This window comes from Rana temporaria, chromosome 2 (assembly GCF_905171775.1).
Source record: "Rana temporaria chromosome 2, aRanTem1.1, whole genome shotgun sequence".
Classification (NCBI taxonomy): Eukaryota; Metazoa; Chordata; class Amphibia; order Anura; family Ranidae; genus Rana; species Rana temporaria.
Window position 1 is genome coordinate 318,675,745 of NC_053490.1, and position 18,702 is coordinate 318,694,446.

General features: G+C 43.9%; 1 protein-coding gene across 2 annotated transcripts in view; it reads right to left on the reverse strand.

Annotated features, from left to right (window-relative positions):
- The window catches only part of MAGI3 (membrane associated guanylate kinase, WW and PDZ domain containing 3), a 501,439-nt gene that overhangs the window by 24,379 nt on the left and 458,358 nt on the right, over positions 1-18,702 (reverse strand). For both annotated transcript variants that reach the window (XM_040337467.1, XM_040337468.1), the window contains exons 18-19: positions 16,868-16,985; positions 12,238-12,381 (exon numbers count right to left, since the gene is read on the reverse strand). In XM_040337467.1, coding sequence (XP_040193401.1) covers positions 12,238-12,381; positions 16,868-16,985 — 262 coding nt within the window. The remainder of the gene's footprint in view (positions 1-12,237; positions 12,382-16,867; positions 16,986-18,702) is intronic.

Consider the following 18,702-nt stretch of genomic DNA (forward strand, 5'->3'; position numbering starts at 1 on the left):
CTTTCCTCATGTAAAATTGTTTAGTGGCAAGACCATGAACAACTGGAGCACAATGTTATACCTCAATACAGCTAGCACAAAGGTAGCACACCACCAGGGTGGAAGGTTGGGTAGGTAAGGTCTCTACATAACAGCTGCACATGAAGCTTTGGCCTGATGGTTCCTGCTAGTCTGTGAATTTAGTACATTCTTTTGTGCCCGCTAACTAAATGTAATTTCAATGCACTTTGGCTAATAGCCCATGTTCAAGGTAGACGGCAGTCACACTTGAACATTTTGAATTTCAACTGACTTGAGGGACACAGTCTACTGCAAATTTACATACTGGCGCTTGTTTTCTGCACCTGGATGCATCAGTAGATTCAGTTCCTATAACTGTCCGTATCCTCACCCTGAAAGTACCTGAATCTCAGCCTGCCAAGATGCAGGAATCTCTATCCTCCATTTAACCATTGCATTCTCTCCAAGCAAAATGCAGCCTTGCCCACACAAAGAGGAGGTTGCACAGCAAAGAATCACGTGACAAAAGTTCTACTCAAAATGCATGAAGCCTTACGTATATAAATACATGTACTTTTTTTTAATACTTACACAGAGGTACTGTATATAGAGAGGGCTTTCTATCATGTTTCCAGAAAAGACACAAAGGGGTTAATTTACTTAAAGCGGCATTCCACCCTAAAATCATCCCCCTCTCCGGTGTTACATTTGGCACCTTTCAGGGGGAGCAGATACCTGTATAATGCAGGTATTTTTTTCCACTTCCGGGCATAGAAATCTGCAGTATCCGTGGATATCTACGCCATATCCGGCCCCTCCTCCGTACCCCCCCGCTGTCTTCTAGGAGACACACAGGTCCCAGAAGACAGAAGGGCCATTTCTATCGCGCATGCGCCGTAGGGAACCGGGAAGTGAAGCCGCAAGGGTTCACTTCCTGATTCCCTTACCGAAGTAGGCGGCAGAACCCGAGAGCCGAGGGACAGATGGGCATCGGGTGCCGACATCGTGGGCACCCTGGACAGGTAAGTGTCCATATATTAACCTGGGCAATGGTCACTCTGGAGGCTTCTTTGGTGGGCCCCTACGAAACTTTGCGGAATGCACTTTTTTGGGGCATTAAAGATCCACATCCTCTAACTATTTCCATGAAGACAGTGATCAGAGCATGGGTGTCAGTGATCCCTTATGCGAGAAAAGGCTCGGGACACTATTCTCCAAATACTCCTTTATGGTTAAACCCCTCTTTACCGGGAGTTCTACTCTTTTCTGTACCCCTCCATATGGGCTGTTTGGGGTGTCAGTTATTTGTCCCATATTTGCAAGAGTGGTGTATTGCAAACATTTGACCTACTTAAACAAAGTATGGGACATTTGGCTGGAGTCTGATATTACTAATAAACAAAATAACTCAGGGGATGTCACATCTTAAGTGACTCACTATCATTTAGACCCCTTTCACACTGAGGAGTTTTTCAGGAGGTACAGCGCTAAAAATAGAGCTGCTATACCACCTGAAAACCTCCTGCACTGCATACTCAATGTGAAACCTGGAGGGCTTTCATACTGAGGCGATTCGCTGGCGGGAGAGAAAAAAAATCTCCTGCCAGCAGCATCTTTGGAGCGGTGAGAGGAGCGGCGTGTATACCGCTCCTTCAATTTAAAACAATGGGAAACCGCGGCAATACCGCCCGCAATGTGCCTCTGCAGAGGCGCATTGCGGGCGGTATTAACCCTTTATCGGCCCCTAGTGGGGGTTAATACTGCGCCGCTATCGGCCGATTTCCACGGCAATTCCGGCGGTATAGCACCGCTATACCGTCACTTCGGCTCCCGCCCCAGTGTGAAAGGGGCCTTAGTGTTTAGAAAAGAGTAATCATGGCTAATGCACTGTACGGCCTGTCATATTAGATGAGCTCCTCTCATATTAATGGCACTGTTGGGATAGTACAGACGGATGGTGTCACTGGTCCGGTCGTGTTACCCCAGTGCTTACATCCTTAGTGGACTTGAGCACTCAATAATCCTCGTCTTTAGCAGCACGTTTCTTGGGATGTTTAGTTTTAGTTAGTCGTTACCATGTTGTATTTTTTTTGCTTGTTTTGTTGTGAGGCAGGGTATGCCCAGGGGCCCTGTCTTTGCACTTTTGTATCTTTTTCAAAAATTGCAATAAATAGAAGACAGAAGACAGAAGGGCCATTTCTATCGCGCATGCGCCGTAGGGAACCGGGAAGTGAAGCCGCAAGGGTTCACTTCCTGATTCCCTTACCGAAGTAGGCGGCAGAACCCGAGAGCCGAGGGACAGATGGGCATCGGGTGCCGACATTGTGGGCACCCTGGACAGGTAAGTGTCCATATATTAACCTGGGCAATGGTCACTCTGGAGGCTTCTTTGGTGGGCCCCTACGAAACTTTGCGGAATGCACTTTTTTGGGGCATTAAAGATCCACATCCTCTAACTATTTCCATGAAGACAGTGATCAGAGCATGGGTGTCCGTGATCCCTTATGCGAGAAAAGGCTCGGGACACTATTCTCCAAATACTCCTTTATGGTTAAACCCCTCTTTACCGGGAGTTCTACTCTTTTCTGTACCCCTCCATATGGGCTGTTTGGGGTGTCCGTTATTTGTCCCATATTTGCGAGAGTGGCGTATTGCAAACATTTGACCTACTTAAACAAAGTATGGGACATTTGGCTGGAGTCTGATATTACTAATAAACAAAATAACTGTCACATCTTAAGTGACTCACTATCATTTAGACCCCTTTCACACTGAGGAGTTTTTCAGGAGGTACAGCGCTAAAAATAGAGCTGCTATACCACCTGAAAACCTCCTGCACTGCATACTCAATGTGAAAGCCAGAGGGCTTTCATACTGAGGCGATTCGCTGGCGGGAGAGAAAAAAAATCTCCTGCCAGCAGCATCTTTGGAGCGGTGAGAGGAGCGGCGTGTATACCGCTCCTTCAATTTAAAACAATGGGAAACCGCGGCAATACCGCCCGCAATGCGCCTCTGCAGAGGCGCATTGCGGGCGGTATTAACCCATTATCGGCCCCTAGTGGGGGTTAATACCGCGCCGCTATCGGCCGATTTCCACGGCAATTCCGGCGGTATAGCACCGCTATACCGTCACTTCGGCTCCCGCCCCAGTGTGAAAGGGGCCTTAGTGTTTAGAAAAGAGTAATCATGGCTAATGCACTGTTCGGCCTGTCATATTAGACAAGCTCCTCTCATATTAATGGCACTGTTGGGATAGTACAGACGGATGGTGTCACTGGTCCGGTCGTGTTACCCCAGTGCTTACATCCTTAGTGGACTTGAGCACTCAATAATCCTCGTCTTTAGCAGCACGTTTCTTGGGATGTTTTAGTTAGTCGTTACCATGTTGTATTTTTTTTGCTTGTTTTGTTGTGAGGCAGGGTATGCCCAGGGGCCCTGTCTTTGCACTTTTGTATCTTTTTCAAAAATTGCAATAAATAGAATTTATTAAAAAAAAAAACACAGGGGCAACAGTCGACTTTGTTAAGATGTAACAGAACCACAAAGGCCGTGTTGGCTGAAAAGCTATTATCATTTCAAGATTTACTACAACTCAAAGTAAGGCCAAGGACAAATGATATCCTTGTGCATAGCACCTTTGTTTGCTGCAAGTACAAGTAACCATAGCAACACAAAAGAATATCTGAATAGCACAACAAACATATATGTGGATTTAAAAAGATACTTTACATTACTGTCCTGCACTCATTAGATAAACTGACTTTCATTAAAGAGGATGTCTGCTGAAAAAAAAAAAAATATTAAAAGTCAGCAGCTACAAATACTGCAGCTGCTGACTTTTAATATCGGCACACTTACCTGTCCTGGATTCCAGCGCCGTCCGCAGCAGAGGACGAGCGATCGCTCGTCACTCTGCTGCCCCCCCGCCATCCTCGGTGAGGGAACCAGGAAGTGAAGCGCTCCGGCTTCACTGCCCGGTTCCCTACGGCGCATGCACGAGTTGCGCTGCGCCTGCTTATTGACTCCCGCTGTGCTCTGGGAGCCGAGTGTTTCCAGAGCACAACGGGGGGGGGGAGTACGGGAGGCGACGTCCTGCCCGCAGTCTTCCCGCAGACTGGGGCTGGAAGTGGGTGCAATTACCTGTCTTTAGACAGGTATCTGCACCCCCTGCAAGGTGTCAAATGTGACACCGGAGGGGGGGAGGGTTCCAATCAGCAGAAGGGTGGAGCTCCGCTTTAAAAGCACAGTGATACCATGCGTTTTACATGCAGGTGCACATGCACGCACATTTACCAGATGCGTGTAAATACCAATAAGAATTAATGGCATCCACACACTTCTGCACAAGGCCTGCCAGGTAGGAAAATGTACAAGCCCTTAAAGAATAATTCCAGGCATATCTATATTATACATAGTTTCAGTGATCCAGCTTGGACCAATGTATATATACCGTACTATGTATATACCATACCAAGTCAATGCCCTGGGAAGCTGGAAATTATTAAAGTAGACACTGCTACTCCAGTGACCTTTATCTTCTTCTGTGTCCCACGCCTGGCTTATGGAGTACCGGAGGTCGGGCACTCAGCAGGATGCCAAGGAGGAGAGGCGGGGCAGTGACATCCCACTCTCCACCTTGTCCAATCGGAGAATGTTCTGGATTTGTTCAGAAAATGCAAAGCATTCTCTGAATGGGGAACTTGTTGAGTGACCAACCTCCTGTTCAGTACAGGACCCAGAAGCAAGAGGAGATCACTGAAGTAGTGGTGTCTACTTTCCAGCTCCCAAGGACATCAGCCAGGTCTGGTATATACATGGTTACATTGGTCCAGACTGGACCAATGTAACTATGTATAATAATGGAAATATTCCTAAAAGTTTTACTTTGAGTTATTTACTATATATTGCACAGGAAAATACAGCATGGCACAATTAAAAAATTGTTTGGTACCCTTCAGCACTTTCCCAGGTGTACTGATCATATATCTTAATGAGATTGGCAGCTGTTTTGTACAATCTTTTATCAGGCTTCAGTGAAATTTAGCAGATTTGAAATTTGGTAAAGTTTCCCAACACACATGGGTAAGGATGCTTTAAAGGGTTAGCTCACCTTTACAAAATACTCTGTGTAGTCCATGGATACTATTCCATAAGTTTAAACAAATATCCATTTATTCTCCTCCCATACATGTAGGCCTTTTGTGAACAGATTGAAACCTGCCCCAGTCACACTTGATATTTTTCACAGCTTCGTCCTGTTATCTCTTGGATGGACCAGCTTTTAGAAAGATTGCCCCTTAGCAGTAGAGGAGCATGCGCCATCATTCTAAACCTTGCACATGCGCACTGCTATCTCCTGCTGTTGCTGAGCTCATCTGCTCAGCGTACAGCACAATGCACTCCCTACAGTACTGCTAGGCTGTGGTTGTCCCAACGGTTGGTCCATCCAAGAGGCGTGAACAGGACGGAAAATACCAGAAGTAATAAAACAAAAAACTTTGCAAGCAGCTTGCACAGCAATCAATAGAAGTGACATAACAAATATAGATCAAAACTGTTGTGCTAAAAGGAAAACAAATAGTATACATGAAGTGACATCAATTAAAATAAATGTGAGTCCTTGCACAAGTGAACAAATAATATTGTAAATAGTCCCATAGAAGTGAAAAAGACAAACGGTCCCTAATGAAAACATATTTTATAGACAATCTTGATCTACATACGGCATTTGGTATTCTAAATATTAAAAAGAATAAGCTCATATCTAAAAGAAACCACTCTCGGGAGTCAGACGGACCACCTGGTTACGAGGTGCGTGATAATGTCATAAGCGATAGCTCCGCCCAAAGAGGATTGACGAGGACACTCCTTGTAACGTCATCATGCAACTCGTAACCAGGAAGTGGCCTGTTTGACTCCTCAGAACGGTTTCTTTTAGATAAGCACTTATTGTTCTGAACCTTGTAAGTGGTTAGTTTGTTTTTTTAATTAATTTACCAATACGGTTTTATGCCATGTGGCTTTCCTGGCTTTTTTCTCACGTCATGTTTGCAGATGAAGCACCAATGAGGATGTAGCGGAAATCCAGAGGAGACTCATTTTTCCAAGCAGGGACTGTATGAATATACAGTACAAGTATTTGACTCTTGACGTTCAGAGAGTCCATTAGCTCTGATAAGAATTTTATTGTGCACAAGGTGGTGGAGCACTTATGGTGTCGTGGCATTTGGAATACCAATTGACGTATGCAGATCAAGATTTTCTATAAGACATCTTTTCATTTGGGACAGTTTGTGTTTTTCACTTCTATGGGACTATTTACAATATTATTTGTGCACTTGCACAAGGACTTTTGATCCATAAACATATCAGAAGTGTTTGGTGTAGGTTTCACCTCATTCACAAAAGGCCTACAGGTATTGGAGAAGTATAAATGGATTTTTTCTAAAATCGGATAACTTTAAAATGATGGAATAGTATTTATGGCCTGCATAGAGTATTTTTTTAACCACTTAAGACCCGGACCTTTAGGCAGCTAAAGGACCTGGCCAGTTTTTGCGATTCGGCACTGCGTCGCTTTAACTGACAATTGTGCGGTCGTGCGACGTGACTCCCAAACAAAATTGGCGTCCTTTTTTCCCACAAATGGATCTTTCTTTTGGTGGTATTTGATCACCTCTGCAGTTTTTATTTTTTGTGCTATAAACAAAAATAGAGCGACAATTTTGAGAAAAATTCAATATTTTTTACTTTTTACTATTATAAATATCCCCCAAAAATATATAAAAAAAAAACATTTCCTCAGTTTAGGTCGATACGTATTCTTCTACCTATTTTTGGTAAAAAAAATCGCAATAAACATCGATTGGTTTGCACAAAATTTATAGCGTTTACAAAATAGGGGATAGTTTTATTGCATTTTTATAAAAAAAATTTTACTACTAATGGCGGCGATCAGCGATTGTTTTCGTGACTGCGACATTATGGCGGACACTTCAGACAATTTTGACACATTTTTGGGACCATTGTCATTTTCACAGCAAAAAATGCTATAAAAATGCATTGTTTACTGTGAAAATGCCAATTGCAGTTTGGGAGTTAACCACAAGGGGGCGCTAAAGGGGTTAAGCATGACCTCATTTGTGTTTCTAACTGTAGGGGGGTGTGGCTGTAGGTGTTACGTCATTGATTGTGTTTCCCTATAAAAGGGAACACTCGATCAATGACGGCGCCACAGTGAAGAACGGGGAAGCTGTGTTTACACACAGCTCTCCCCGTTCTTCAGCTCCGGGGACCGATCGCGGGACTCCAGCTGGGCACTTAAAGAGGACGTACCTGTACGTGCTTGTGCCCAGCCGTGCCATTCTGCCGACGTATATGTGCATGAGGTGGTCCTTAAGTGGTTAAAGATGAACTAACCCTTCTAAGGCTTCATGTACATTGGCAGCTGCTGTCCATGGAAAAACGTGGCAAAAAACACAATCCACATTTTTGCATTTTCCTGCGGCCCGTGGTCAAAATATCCCTATCCTGAACACATTCAGGACACGGAGGTTGAACCTCACCTAAACAGTAGCTCTTAAACTCTGCTAAAAGCAGAGTTGAGTTTAGGAACTTTGGCAAAAAACAAAACAAATGAAAACTCTCAAACTCAAGTTTAGGAGCTGCCGGTGTACATGAAGCCCAAGAGCTTCAAGTAAGCTGTTCAAAGCATGTTAAATGCTTTATAAATGCCAGTGAAAGCCGATACATCTTAGGGCTCTTGCACACAGGCACCAAAAACAAATTTTTAAGCAATTAGGCATTTTTCTTATCTGAATGCAGCCCAATGGGCCTGTATACACAGGTGCATAAATACCAGTAAATTAGCACTGTCCTTAGATAAAAAAAAAAAATACACAAAAATAGGATTTTATGCTCACAGTAAAATCTCTTTCTCTGAGTTCATGGGTGGACACAGCCTTAATCTCGACATAGTGGGAAATAGCCTATCTTTAGGAGTGACTAGGCAGAAAGTGTTAACAACTTCAAAGCCGAACCGCCCCGCCCAGGGTGCGGTCCCACCGACTATATCCTCTCAGCCTGCACCAAGCAGTTCAGTTCGTAGCAAGCAGTAAAAACTTTAGCCGTGATGACTATCCAGTGAGGGGGAAGGAACGACTTCCCGGACAGAAGTGCCGGTGAGGTCAGCCACCACACAAGCGAGGCCCTGACCAAGTGGCTAACCCTGATTTGATAATCCAGGGATGATGGGCGCTTGTCACATATGGACATAATTTCCTTCTGTAGCACTCGCGTGTGAGATTGCGCCTATGGTACCGCCTCGAAGGAGGCCACCATGAGGCCCGGGACTTGCATGAAAAAGCGGAGTGAGTGACGACCCTTCTGGGATGTCAACTACCGCACCGCAGCCCGAAGGGTCTGCAACTTTTCCACAGGGAAGAAAACGTTTGCCTCTGAGGAGTCCAGAATCAATCCCAGATATACTAGGTGTTCAGTCTGTACAATTACTGACTTCTGAATGTTTAGTAGCCACCCAAAGTGTCTGAGGGTCTGACATGTTATAGACACGCTCACCTCTAATTCTGAGGCTGAAGCGGCCCTCAGAAGCAGGACGTTCAAGTAGCCCACGACAGCGATGCCACGTTGTCTTAGTAGGGCGAGAATTGGGGCAAGCACCCTGGTGAACACCCTTGGTGCCGATGCCAGGCCAAAGGGGAGAGCCACAAATTGATAGTGGTCTTCCCCGACCGCAAAGCGCAGAAGTCTCTGATGCTTTGTGCATATGGGGACAGGTAAATAGTCATCCCTGATGTCCAAGGATGCCAGAAAGTCCCCCGGATGGAGGGCAGTGACGAGAGAGGGAACCAATTCCATCCGAAGCAATTGAGGGCCCTGAGGTCCAGAATTGGGCGAACGTCCTCCTTCTTTGGTACTATGAACAGATTGGAGTAAAACCCCTGAAACTGATCCTGTACTGGGACAGGAATAACCACCCCGCATTTCAGCAGGTCTTGAACTGCCCCAAATAGGGCTTCCCGACGAGTCGGTTGTAGCTGGCGGTTGGAGGGGAAAAAAAATCTGTTTGGTGGGCAAGATAGAAGTTCTATCTTGTACCCTGAAGACACTACTTTGCAAACCCACTGGTCAGGGATCTAAGATGTCCACTGGGTCGCAAATTCGCGAAGACGTCCCCCCACCCGAGAGATGGGTGGGGGCAAACCTTCATGCGGACGTAGCTTTGTCTGCAGGTTTGTTGAGTTTGTGAAACCGGGGACGTCTCGGGCCCTGAGAAGGCGCTTTATCGGCCTGTGCTCTTTTAACCACTGTACTGGGCGGATGAAAAAAACGCTGGTGTGCGGTAAAGGGCCCTTGCCTACGGCGTGGCTCCTTCCCCTTTTCGGACTGTGGGAGCAGTGTGCTCTTACCTCCTGTAGAATCTTTAATTATGTCATCCAGGGAAGTTCCAAAAAGTCTGTCGCCCTTAAAGGGCTAGTCCATCAGGGCTTTCTTGGAAGAATGGTTGGCGGACCAAAGTAGACGCGTAACGCCACCGCATGACCTGAAGCTCTGGCCAGCAGAGGAATAATGTCCAAGGCTGATTCACAAATGAATTTTAGGCCTTGTACTAGTTGGTCAGCTAGGGCTACCTCGTTCGAGGAAGTCCGACGTGCTTGTAACCCATTGAGCAGCATCTTTGCCCCTTCCGTGAGTGTCTGAGACACCAAGGCCCCAACTATGCTTGGGCGTACTGCCAAACACACTACCGTGTACAGGTTGCGGGTGATCGCCTCAGCCTTCTCGTCTGCAGGGTCTTTGAAGGCGGGAGCCCCCTCCACTGGTATGGTGGAGCTTGTTTAATCTGGACACAGGAGGGTCCAGTATCGGGGGCGAGGTCCATCTTTTCAAGAAACTCTCTTCAAGAGGGTAACGCACCACTAGATTTTTAGGAACTAAAAAAACCTTCTGTGGTTTATCCCACTCCTTGTATAAAAGTTTGTCTAATTAGACACACAAGGAGACACTTTAGCAGTGTGGGTTGCCTTACGGTGATAGAGCCCTATCACGTGCTGACCTGGGTCCGAGGTCGTCCTCACTGTCTGGGCTATCTTGGTCCGCATCCTCAGATACCTCAGAGCCAGGGTCATGAGCGCTAGCTGGACTCGGCTCCGAATCGGAGTTGTCCCCAGCAGATGGCAGTGGAGGGGGCACTTTCTAACCCCCATTCTCCCACGTGCTGCTTCCACCTTGGCTACAAAGCCATCTAGGCCAGCTCAGGTGTCTCGGGGGGAAAAGCGTCTTCTTCTGACGCCATGTTGTCCACACACCTGACACAGGGACTCCGAAACAAGTAACCCACCACTCCTGGCTGCAGCAGAGACAAGGCCCCCCCCCAGAGGACTCACCACCCAGGAACCGTAGTAGATGGTTTAGATAGCAGAGCTGCTGGCTGCAGAGTGTGTCTGTCGATCTGTGCTCTCCAAAGCTGGGATCAAAGGCTGTTTGTGGGGCTGCGATTTTTGTCAGTCTTTCAGAATGCTCAGTCAGCAGCGTGTATCTGTTCATCTGTCGTTTTTAAATGGTCTGATCCATGGTACAATGGCCGCTGATCTGACACTAGAGGCCAACAGAGCAGAACACCTAACGGTGCAGCAGGGTAATGCAGAAGTCAGTACACATCAGAAATCGCCAGAAAAATGCGGCTCCAAGAACATGGCCGCCAGTGAGAAAAATAATTACAGCATGGACACCACATGGGCGTCGACGGCATGGAGCAGGACACACAGGAAGGCAGAATCTCTTATGCAGCTTTATGCCTTTGTGCAAGTAAAGAAATACAGCATGGACACACCAAACATGGCCGCCGACAGCATGGAGCAGGACACACAGGTAAACAGAATCTCGTATGCAGCTTTATACACTGATTTAGTGACTTATGGTTCCCCAAGTGAAGCTCCTCAGAGGAATCCCTGCCCAGCAGCTAGCACAGAGAGCCTAAGGAGGAGGAGGGGGGGGAGAGGGAGGGGAGAAGGGAGATAAGGCCCTTTACTCACCTCTCCAAGGATGCCCAGCTCTGTCTTCTTGCTAAAGCAAGGCAGTAGCTACTTACCCTTCCTGTGGGTTTATGCTGAAAGCATCCTGGACAGTGCATCTACCCCATGGTAACAGAGGAGACTGTCGGCCCGACTACTGGGACTCTGCCCTGCAGACCGGTCCTTATGCAAGCCCTGGAGCGTATAGCTCACCGGCCACCCGTAAAGCGACGGGCATGTCGTTGACGACCCAGCGCGTAGCTATGGTCGGCACACGCTAGATGGCCGAAACTGGGAAGATTACAAGGATCTGGGATCCAGCCTGTCGCCCAGTCGTCAGTTGATCGAAGATCGCAGGAAAAACTTAAATAAATAAAAAATCCAAAAATTGTATTTGAACTAAAAGCCTCCAAGCCTTGGGCCTGAAGGGAGCCATGTCTTCTCCTAGACTAGGCAGAAAAAACTGAACTGCTTGGTGCAGGCTGAGAGGATATAGTCAGTGGGACCGCACCCTGGGTGGGGCAGTTCGGCTTTGAAGTTGTTAACACTTTCTGCCTAGTCACTCCTAAAGATAGGCTATTTCCCAATATGTCAAGAATAAGGCTGTGTCCATCCATGAACGAAAGAGAAAACACGTACATCAGTACTGTGTGCAAGTTATTCTCTAGTATACTACATAATCTACTTTTAGGAGAAGCATGGGCTGCACTGCTGTGCTTTAGGTTGTGCTCAGGGTAACTCTTTATTTAGCAGTAATGTATGTATGATTAATTACACTTTCATATTCTGTATGTTTAGTTATACCTTTGTAATGCAGCATATTTGAAATCTGAAAAGGTATCTGCCTTTTCCCATCTCTTATCTATGTTATTTTCATTCTTAGAAATTCACTTGCAGAACCTGAAGATAAACATTTCCAAGTACTACAGGAAGAAATACGGTTGTGAGGGATATACTGCTGTTGTAGATATACTGTTGATAGTTCAGTAGCTACCTGACACTTATCTGAGCATAGTTTATCCTCTGATAAATGACAGGTATTGACAGAGCTGCCCAAGCAGTCAGTACACAGACACTGCTGGGTGCCGCAGAGAGATGTCCTTAGAGGGCCATAATTTTTAAGTAATTCTCTTGGAAATTACATAATGTGTCTTTACTTTGGTGACAGGGAACAGCATCTTCTTGGTTAGTGAGCTATACATACGTGAATACGTCCATCCTTGATGGCTGGCCCATCTTCTGCAAGACGGAGGATAAATAGTCCCATGTTATACTCTTTTCCTCCACGGAGACTAAACCCAAAGCCCCTAGGTCCTCGATCCAGCTCCACAGGATAGCAACCCACATGCTGAAAATATACAATTACACATTTAGAACACAGTTGAATCCCTGCTGATTTTCAAAATGTCTTAACTACCTCAATACAGGGCACTTTCACCCCCTTCCAACCCAGGTAAATTTTCAGCTTTCAGCGCGGTCACACTTTCAATGAGAATTACTCCGTCATGCAACACTGTACCCAAATTAAATTTTTACCATTGTTTTCACACAAATAGAGCTTGGTTTTAGTGGAATTTAATCTCCACTGGAGTTATTTGTTGCGCTACAAATGAAAAAAAAAGACCAACAATTTACAAAAAATTGATTTTCTTTGTTTTGGTTATAACATTTTGTAAATAAGTAATTTTCTTCATAACATTTTGACCAAAATTGACACGGCTACATTTCTTTGGCAAAAATAACCCAAATCAGTGTATATTATTTGGTCTGTGTGAACGATTTAGGCTGGGTTCACACTACTACACTACTTTCATCCTACTTTGCTCTGCTACATTGGTCCTACATTTATCCTACATTGGTCCTACATCCATCCTACTTTCATGAACAGGATACTACTTTGGTCCGACTTCAATGATATTCAATGGGCTGAAGTAGGATCAATGTAGGACCAAAAGTAGTACAGGGAGCATTTTCAAAGTCGGACTGACTTGTGTAGGACCAGTTAAGACAGCTCTCATAGGGAAACATTGATTTTCACACGTCATGCTACATGAGGCTCCCAATGTAGGACCGTTTGTCGGACAAGTGTGAACCCAGCCTCAGGCTGGGTTCACACTACTACACTACTTTCATCCTACTTTGCTCTGTGTTCAATGTTTCCCTATGAGAGCTGTCTTACTGGTCCTACACTGGTCCTACACAAGTCGGTCCGACTTTGAAAATGTTCCCTGTACTACTTTTGGTCCTACATTGATCCTACTTTAGCCCATTGAATGTCATTGAAGTCGGACCAAAGTAGTATCCTGTTCATGAAAGTAGGATGGATGTAGGACCAATGTAGGATAAATGTAGGACCAATGTAGCAGAGCAGAGTAGGATGAAAGTAGTGTAGTAGTGTGAACCCAGCCTCAGGCTGGGTTCACACTACTTTCATCCTACTTTGCTCTGCTACATTGGTCCTACATGTATCCTACATTGGTCCTACATCCATCCTACTTTCATGAACAGGATACTACTTTGGTCCGACTTCAATGATATTCAATGGGCCTGAAGTAGGATCAATGTAGGACCAAAAGTAGTACAGGGACCATTTTCAAAGTCGGACCGACTTGTGTAGGACGCTACAAGACGCTCTCATAGGGAAACATTGAACACAGAGCAAAGTAGGATGAAAGTAGTGTAGTAGTGTGAACCCAGCCTCAGAGTCTACAAACTATGGTACCAATCACCGAAAATTTATCACACCTGATGTACTGACGGCCTATCTCATTTCTTGATAACATGTTAAGACAGTACAAATATCCCCCAAATGACCCCTTTGAAAAGTAGACAGCCAAAGGTATTTAGTAAGTGGCATGACAAGTTAAAAAAAAAAAAAAAAAAAGTAACAATTTTCCCACAAGTCTTTCGATAATAAATAACTTATTATAATTTTTTTCACAAATATTTCCAAATAAACAAGTCATTTCTTACACGCGGCATAGGCATACTTGCAACTACACCCTAAAACACATTCTGCTACTTGTCCTGAGTATGGCAATACCACTTGTGAGACTTTTTCACAGCCTGGCCACGTAGGGAAGCGCAACATCAAACAAGCATTATCAGACATTATCCATATATCTTATTGCAAAAAAAATTGTAAAAATCTGTATGTTTGCTAGAAAATGACTTGGAGCCTCCAAACCTTATATATTTTTTTTAGCAAAGGACCGAACTAATAAAATAGTTGGCTTTTGCAAAGGTTTACGTCACATGGTATTTGCGCAGCAGTTTTCCGAATGCAATTTTACACATCAACGCATAAATACATTTTAATGAAGTTCAATGCACACAGACAATATAATACCCAAATATGGTGTTGCGCCAGGTCAATAGATGCCAAACATATCACGCTTTAAAATAGCGTATGCTTGTGAAATATCGCCAAACTTCAGTATTTAAAAAGTATCTAAAAATCGCAGATCACTGCCATTCCCAATAATAAAAAAATATATATTAATAATAAAAAATACCATAAATCTATCCCCTATTTGGTAGACGCGATAACTTTTGCTCAAACCAATCAATATACGCTTATTGCGATTTTTTACCAAAAATATGTAGCAGAATACATATTGGCCTAAACTGAGGAAGACATTTGCTTAACATTTTTTGGGGATATTTATAATAGCAAAAAGTAAAAAAATTGTTATTTCTTTCAAAATTTACACTTTTTTTGTTTATAGCACAAAAAAACCCCCAAAAAACAAACAAACGCAGAGGTGATCAAATACCACCAAAAGAAAGCTCTATTTGTGGGAAGAAAAGGACATACATTTTGTTTGGGTACAGGGTCGTATGAACGCGCAATTGTCAGTTAAAGTGACACAGTGCCGTATCGCAAAAAATGGCCTGGTCATTAAGGGTCCTTCCAGTCCTTAAGTGGTTAAATAGGGTTTGTCAGATAATTAAAAGAAATGAGCACAAGGTGCCAGATAAACATCAATAACTGGGCGGAATCTGAAAGTATTCTCCAATTTTAATCCATGTTCTTTTTCAAATCTCAAGGTGTTGGAAACTTTCCATATTGACATAACAGCATCACACAGTTGCTGCAGATATGTTGGCTGCACATCCATGATGCAAATCTCCCTTTCAACTAGATCCCAAAAGGTGCTCTATTGGATTGAGATCTATTGGCTGTGGAGGCCGTTGGAGTACAGTGACCTCATTGTCATGGTCAAGAAACCGGTTTGAGATGATTGGAGCTTGGTGACATGGTGCATTATCCTGCTTGAAGTAGCCATCAGAAGATGGGTACACTGTAGTCATAAAGGGATGGACATGGTCAGCAAGAATGCTTAGGTAGGTGTGGCATTTAAACAATGCTCAATTGGTACCAATGGGCCCAAAGTGAACCAAGAAAATATCCCCCATGCCATTACACCACCACCACCAGCCTGAACCATTGATACAAGCCAGGAAGGAATCCATGTTTTCATTCTGACCCTAAAATCTGAATGTCACAGGTGAAATCGGGACTAATCAGACCAGGCAACATTTTTCCAATCTTCTAATGTCCAATTTTGGTGAGCCTGTGCGAATTGTAGCCTCAGTTTCCTGTTCTTAGCTGACAGGAGTGGCACCCGGTGTTGTAGCCCATCTGCTTTAAGGTTCAAAATGTTGTGCCTTCAGAGATGGTATTCTGCATACCTTGGTTTTAACAAGTGGTTATTTGAATTACTGTTGCCTTTGCATCATCTCAAACCAGTCTGCCTATTTTGCTCTGATATCCGACATTAATGAGGCATTTTCATCCAACTACTGCCGTTTACTGGATATTTTCTCTTTTTCAGATCATTCTCTGTAAACTCTAGAGATGGCTGTGTGTGAAAATCCCAGCAGATCAGCACTTTTTGAATAACTCAGACCAGCCCTTCTGGCACCAACAACCATGTAATGTTTAAAGTCACTTAAGTCCCCTTTCTTCCCCATGTTGATGCTCGATTTGAACTACAGCAAGTCATCTTCACCATGTCTAGGTGCCTAAATGCATTGAGTTCCTGCCATGTGATTGGCTGGTTAGCAATTTGTGTTACCAAGCAATTGAACAGGTTTAGCAAATAAAATGGCAGTGTATATACTGTATATAGTAGAACAACTGAAATCAAACAAGCTACACTGCAATTTCAACAGGTCCAAGAGGTTTTAGATTTTTATCTGTGAGATTAATACAATTTACCAACAACTATGAGAGTTTACCAGGATAACATTGAAACAGATTGCGCAGAAACCCTCGTTATATACAGCAATTGGTAAACCTTGAATATTATGATGGCCTAGGTGCATAATTCTGCAGTCATCTACATTAAAGCTCACTTGCTATTTAATTGTCAAGTTTACAAATATTTTTTATATTGACCTCACCAAGAACATCAGACATTAAGACATCTACTCCTTCCCTAAACTGCTTCCATAGCAGTGTAGCTTGTGATTTGTCTGACTACCAGACTTGGCACACCTAAAAACTTCCCATTTGTTAGTTAAAAAATAGGTAGTATTAGTGCTTCTGGAGGTTGAAAGATCTAAATATTCAATAAAAGCCCACTCCTCTGACCATTTAAGGTAAATCTGATGCATAGGCTACATAAAGTAGAGTAGTCATGCAGGTATGTACAACCTAAAGATTTTCTACTGATATTATTTTTGAAGAAAATGTCATTATCCGGTTGTAAAAGTTTGCACAATCACAAAATGAAACAACAAGGACCCAACAACCTAATACGAAAAAATATTTTCTAAGTATATGAACTTTTATTCTACAGTAAATAAAGTTTTCTATCTTAACCTACCTGTGAGTGCCTGCCTCCTGAAGGCAAGGTATGTACAGCATCAGGTTTGTGATCTGACCATAAGAACCTATATGTGTTAGAGGGATCTCCTTTACTGCTGTCTGCATCCAGGGTGTTTCTGTAAAAAAAAAAAAAGACATTTTAAAATTCACACTCTAGGTTTCAAAGTCCAGGAAATACAAGGTCGTCTACCCCTAACAACAAACACAAGAGAAATTAAAGTGAGGGGGGAAAAAAAAATATTTGATCCCCTGCTGATTTTGAATGTTTGCCCACTGATAAAGAAATAATCAGTCTACAATTTTAATGGTAGGTTTATTTTAACAGTGAAAGACAGAATAACACAAAGATCCAGGAAAAACACATTTCCAAAAAGATTTGCATTTTAATGAGTAAAAAAGTATTGAATCCCCTATCAATCAGCAAGATTTCTGGCTCCCAGGTGTCTTCTATACAGGCTGACCGACACAAGTACGCTTTGAGCCGCGTTTTTTTCTATATGTTTTGATGCCTGTTTACCTGTCTGTTTTTAAGTGCGATACAATAAATTGCATGTTGCTTTTACTGACGGGCTTCACTATTGCCGTTTTCTTCTCTGCATTTTATAATCATATATATCTGATGATGAACGCAATGTACACCTTTGGATCCTTATGATATTTGGGATGATATTTCACCATTGATGCTGCCTGTGGATAACCGTTTTCACCTACATATTCCGATCGGAAGCTCGATTGTCACTGACCTACACGTTATTTGATTACATGCCCATAATGATGTTGCTCTGGTAAGCGGATTGTTTGCACAGTGGTGTGGTGTGTTTTCCTTATTCGCACACTGAAACTTCTGTGGAGGTCCTATATCTTCAGCTTCATTGATGAATACATTCTTTAGGACATTTTATATTATATATATATATATATATATATATATATATATATATATATATATATATATATACACACACACACATTTTTTTACACATTGTTTGGATTAATTTTTTCCATTTATTAGAGCGCTGCACTATTGGATTATATTGTTTTTGTTTGCTTATCTACAAACTGTGCTAGCTGCTTTGCATTAGGATTATATTATTTCTAAGTTAGCGCAGATATTTGTTCACTTTTACTTCTATACAGGTAATGAGCTGAGACTAGGCTCGCTCTCTTAAAGGAAGTGCTCCTAATCGCAGCTTGTTACCTGTTTAACCACTTCCCGCCCGGTCAATAGGAGATTTAGGTCCGGGAAGTGGTTCTGAAATCCTGACTGGACGTCCAATCACGGCTGATCACAATGTAAACAGGAAAAGCCGTTGATGGCTCTTCCTCACTCGCGAGTACAGGAGAGCCGATCGGCGGCTCTCCTGACAGGGGGGGCATGGACTGGCAACATGGATACATCAGTGCCACCCCACAGTGTCCATCAGTGCCACCCCATATTGCCCATCCATGCCCAGTGCCCATCTGTGCCACCTATAAGTACCCATCAGTGCCACCCATAAGTGCCGCCCATGAGTGCCCATCAGTGCCACCCCTGAGTGCCCATCAGTGCCACCCCTGAGTGCCCATCAGTGCCACCCCTGAGTGCCCATCAGTGCCCATCAGTGCCACCCCTGAGTGCCCATAAGTGCCACCTATGAGTGCCCATCAGTGCCGCATACCAGCGCCGCCAATCAGTGCCACCTCATCGGTGCCCATCAGTACTACCTCATCGATGTGCATCAGTGCCAAGAAAGCTCTATTTGTGGGGAAAAAAGGACGACAATTTTGTTTGGGTACAGTGTAGCATGACCGTGCAATTGCCATTCAAAGTGCGACAGTGCTGAAAGCTGAAAA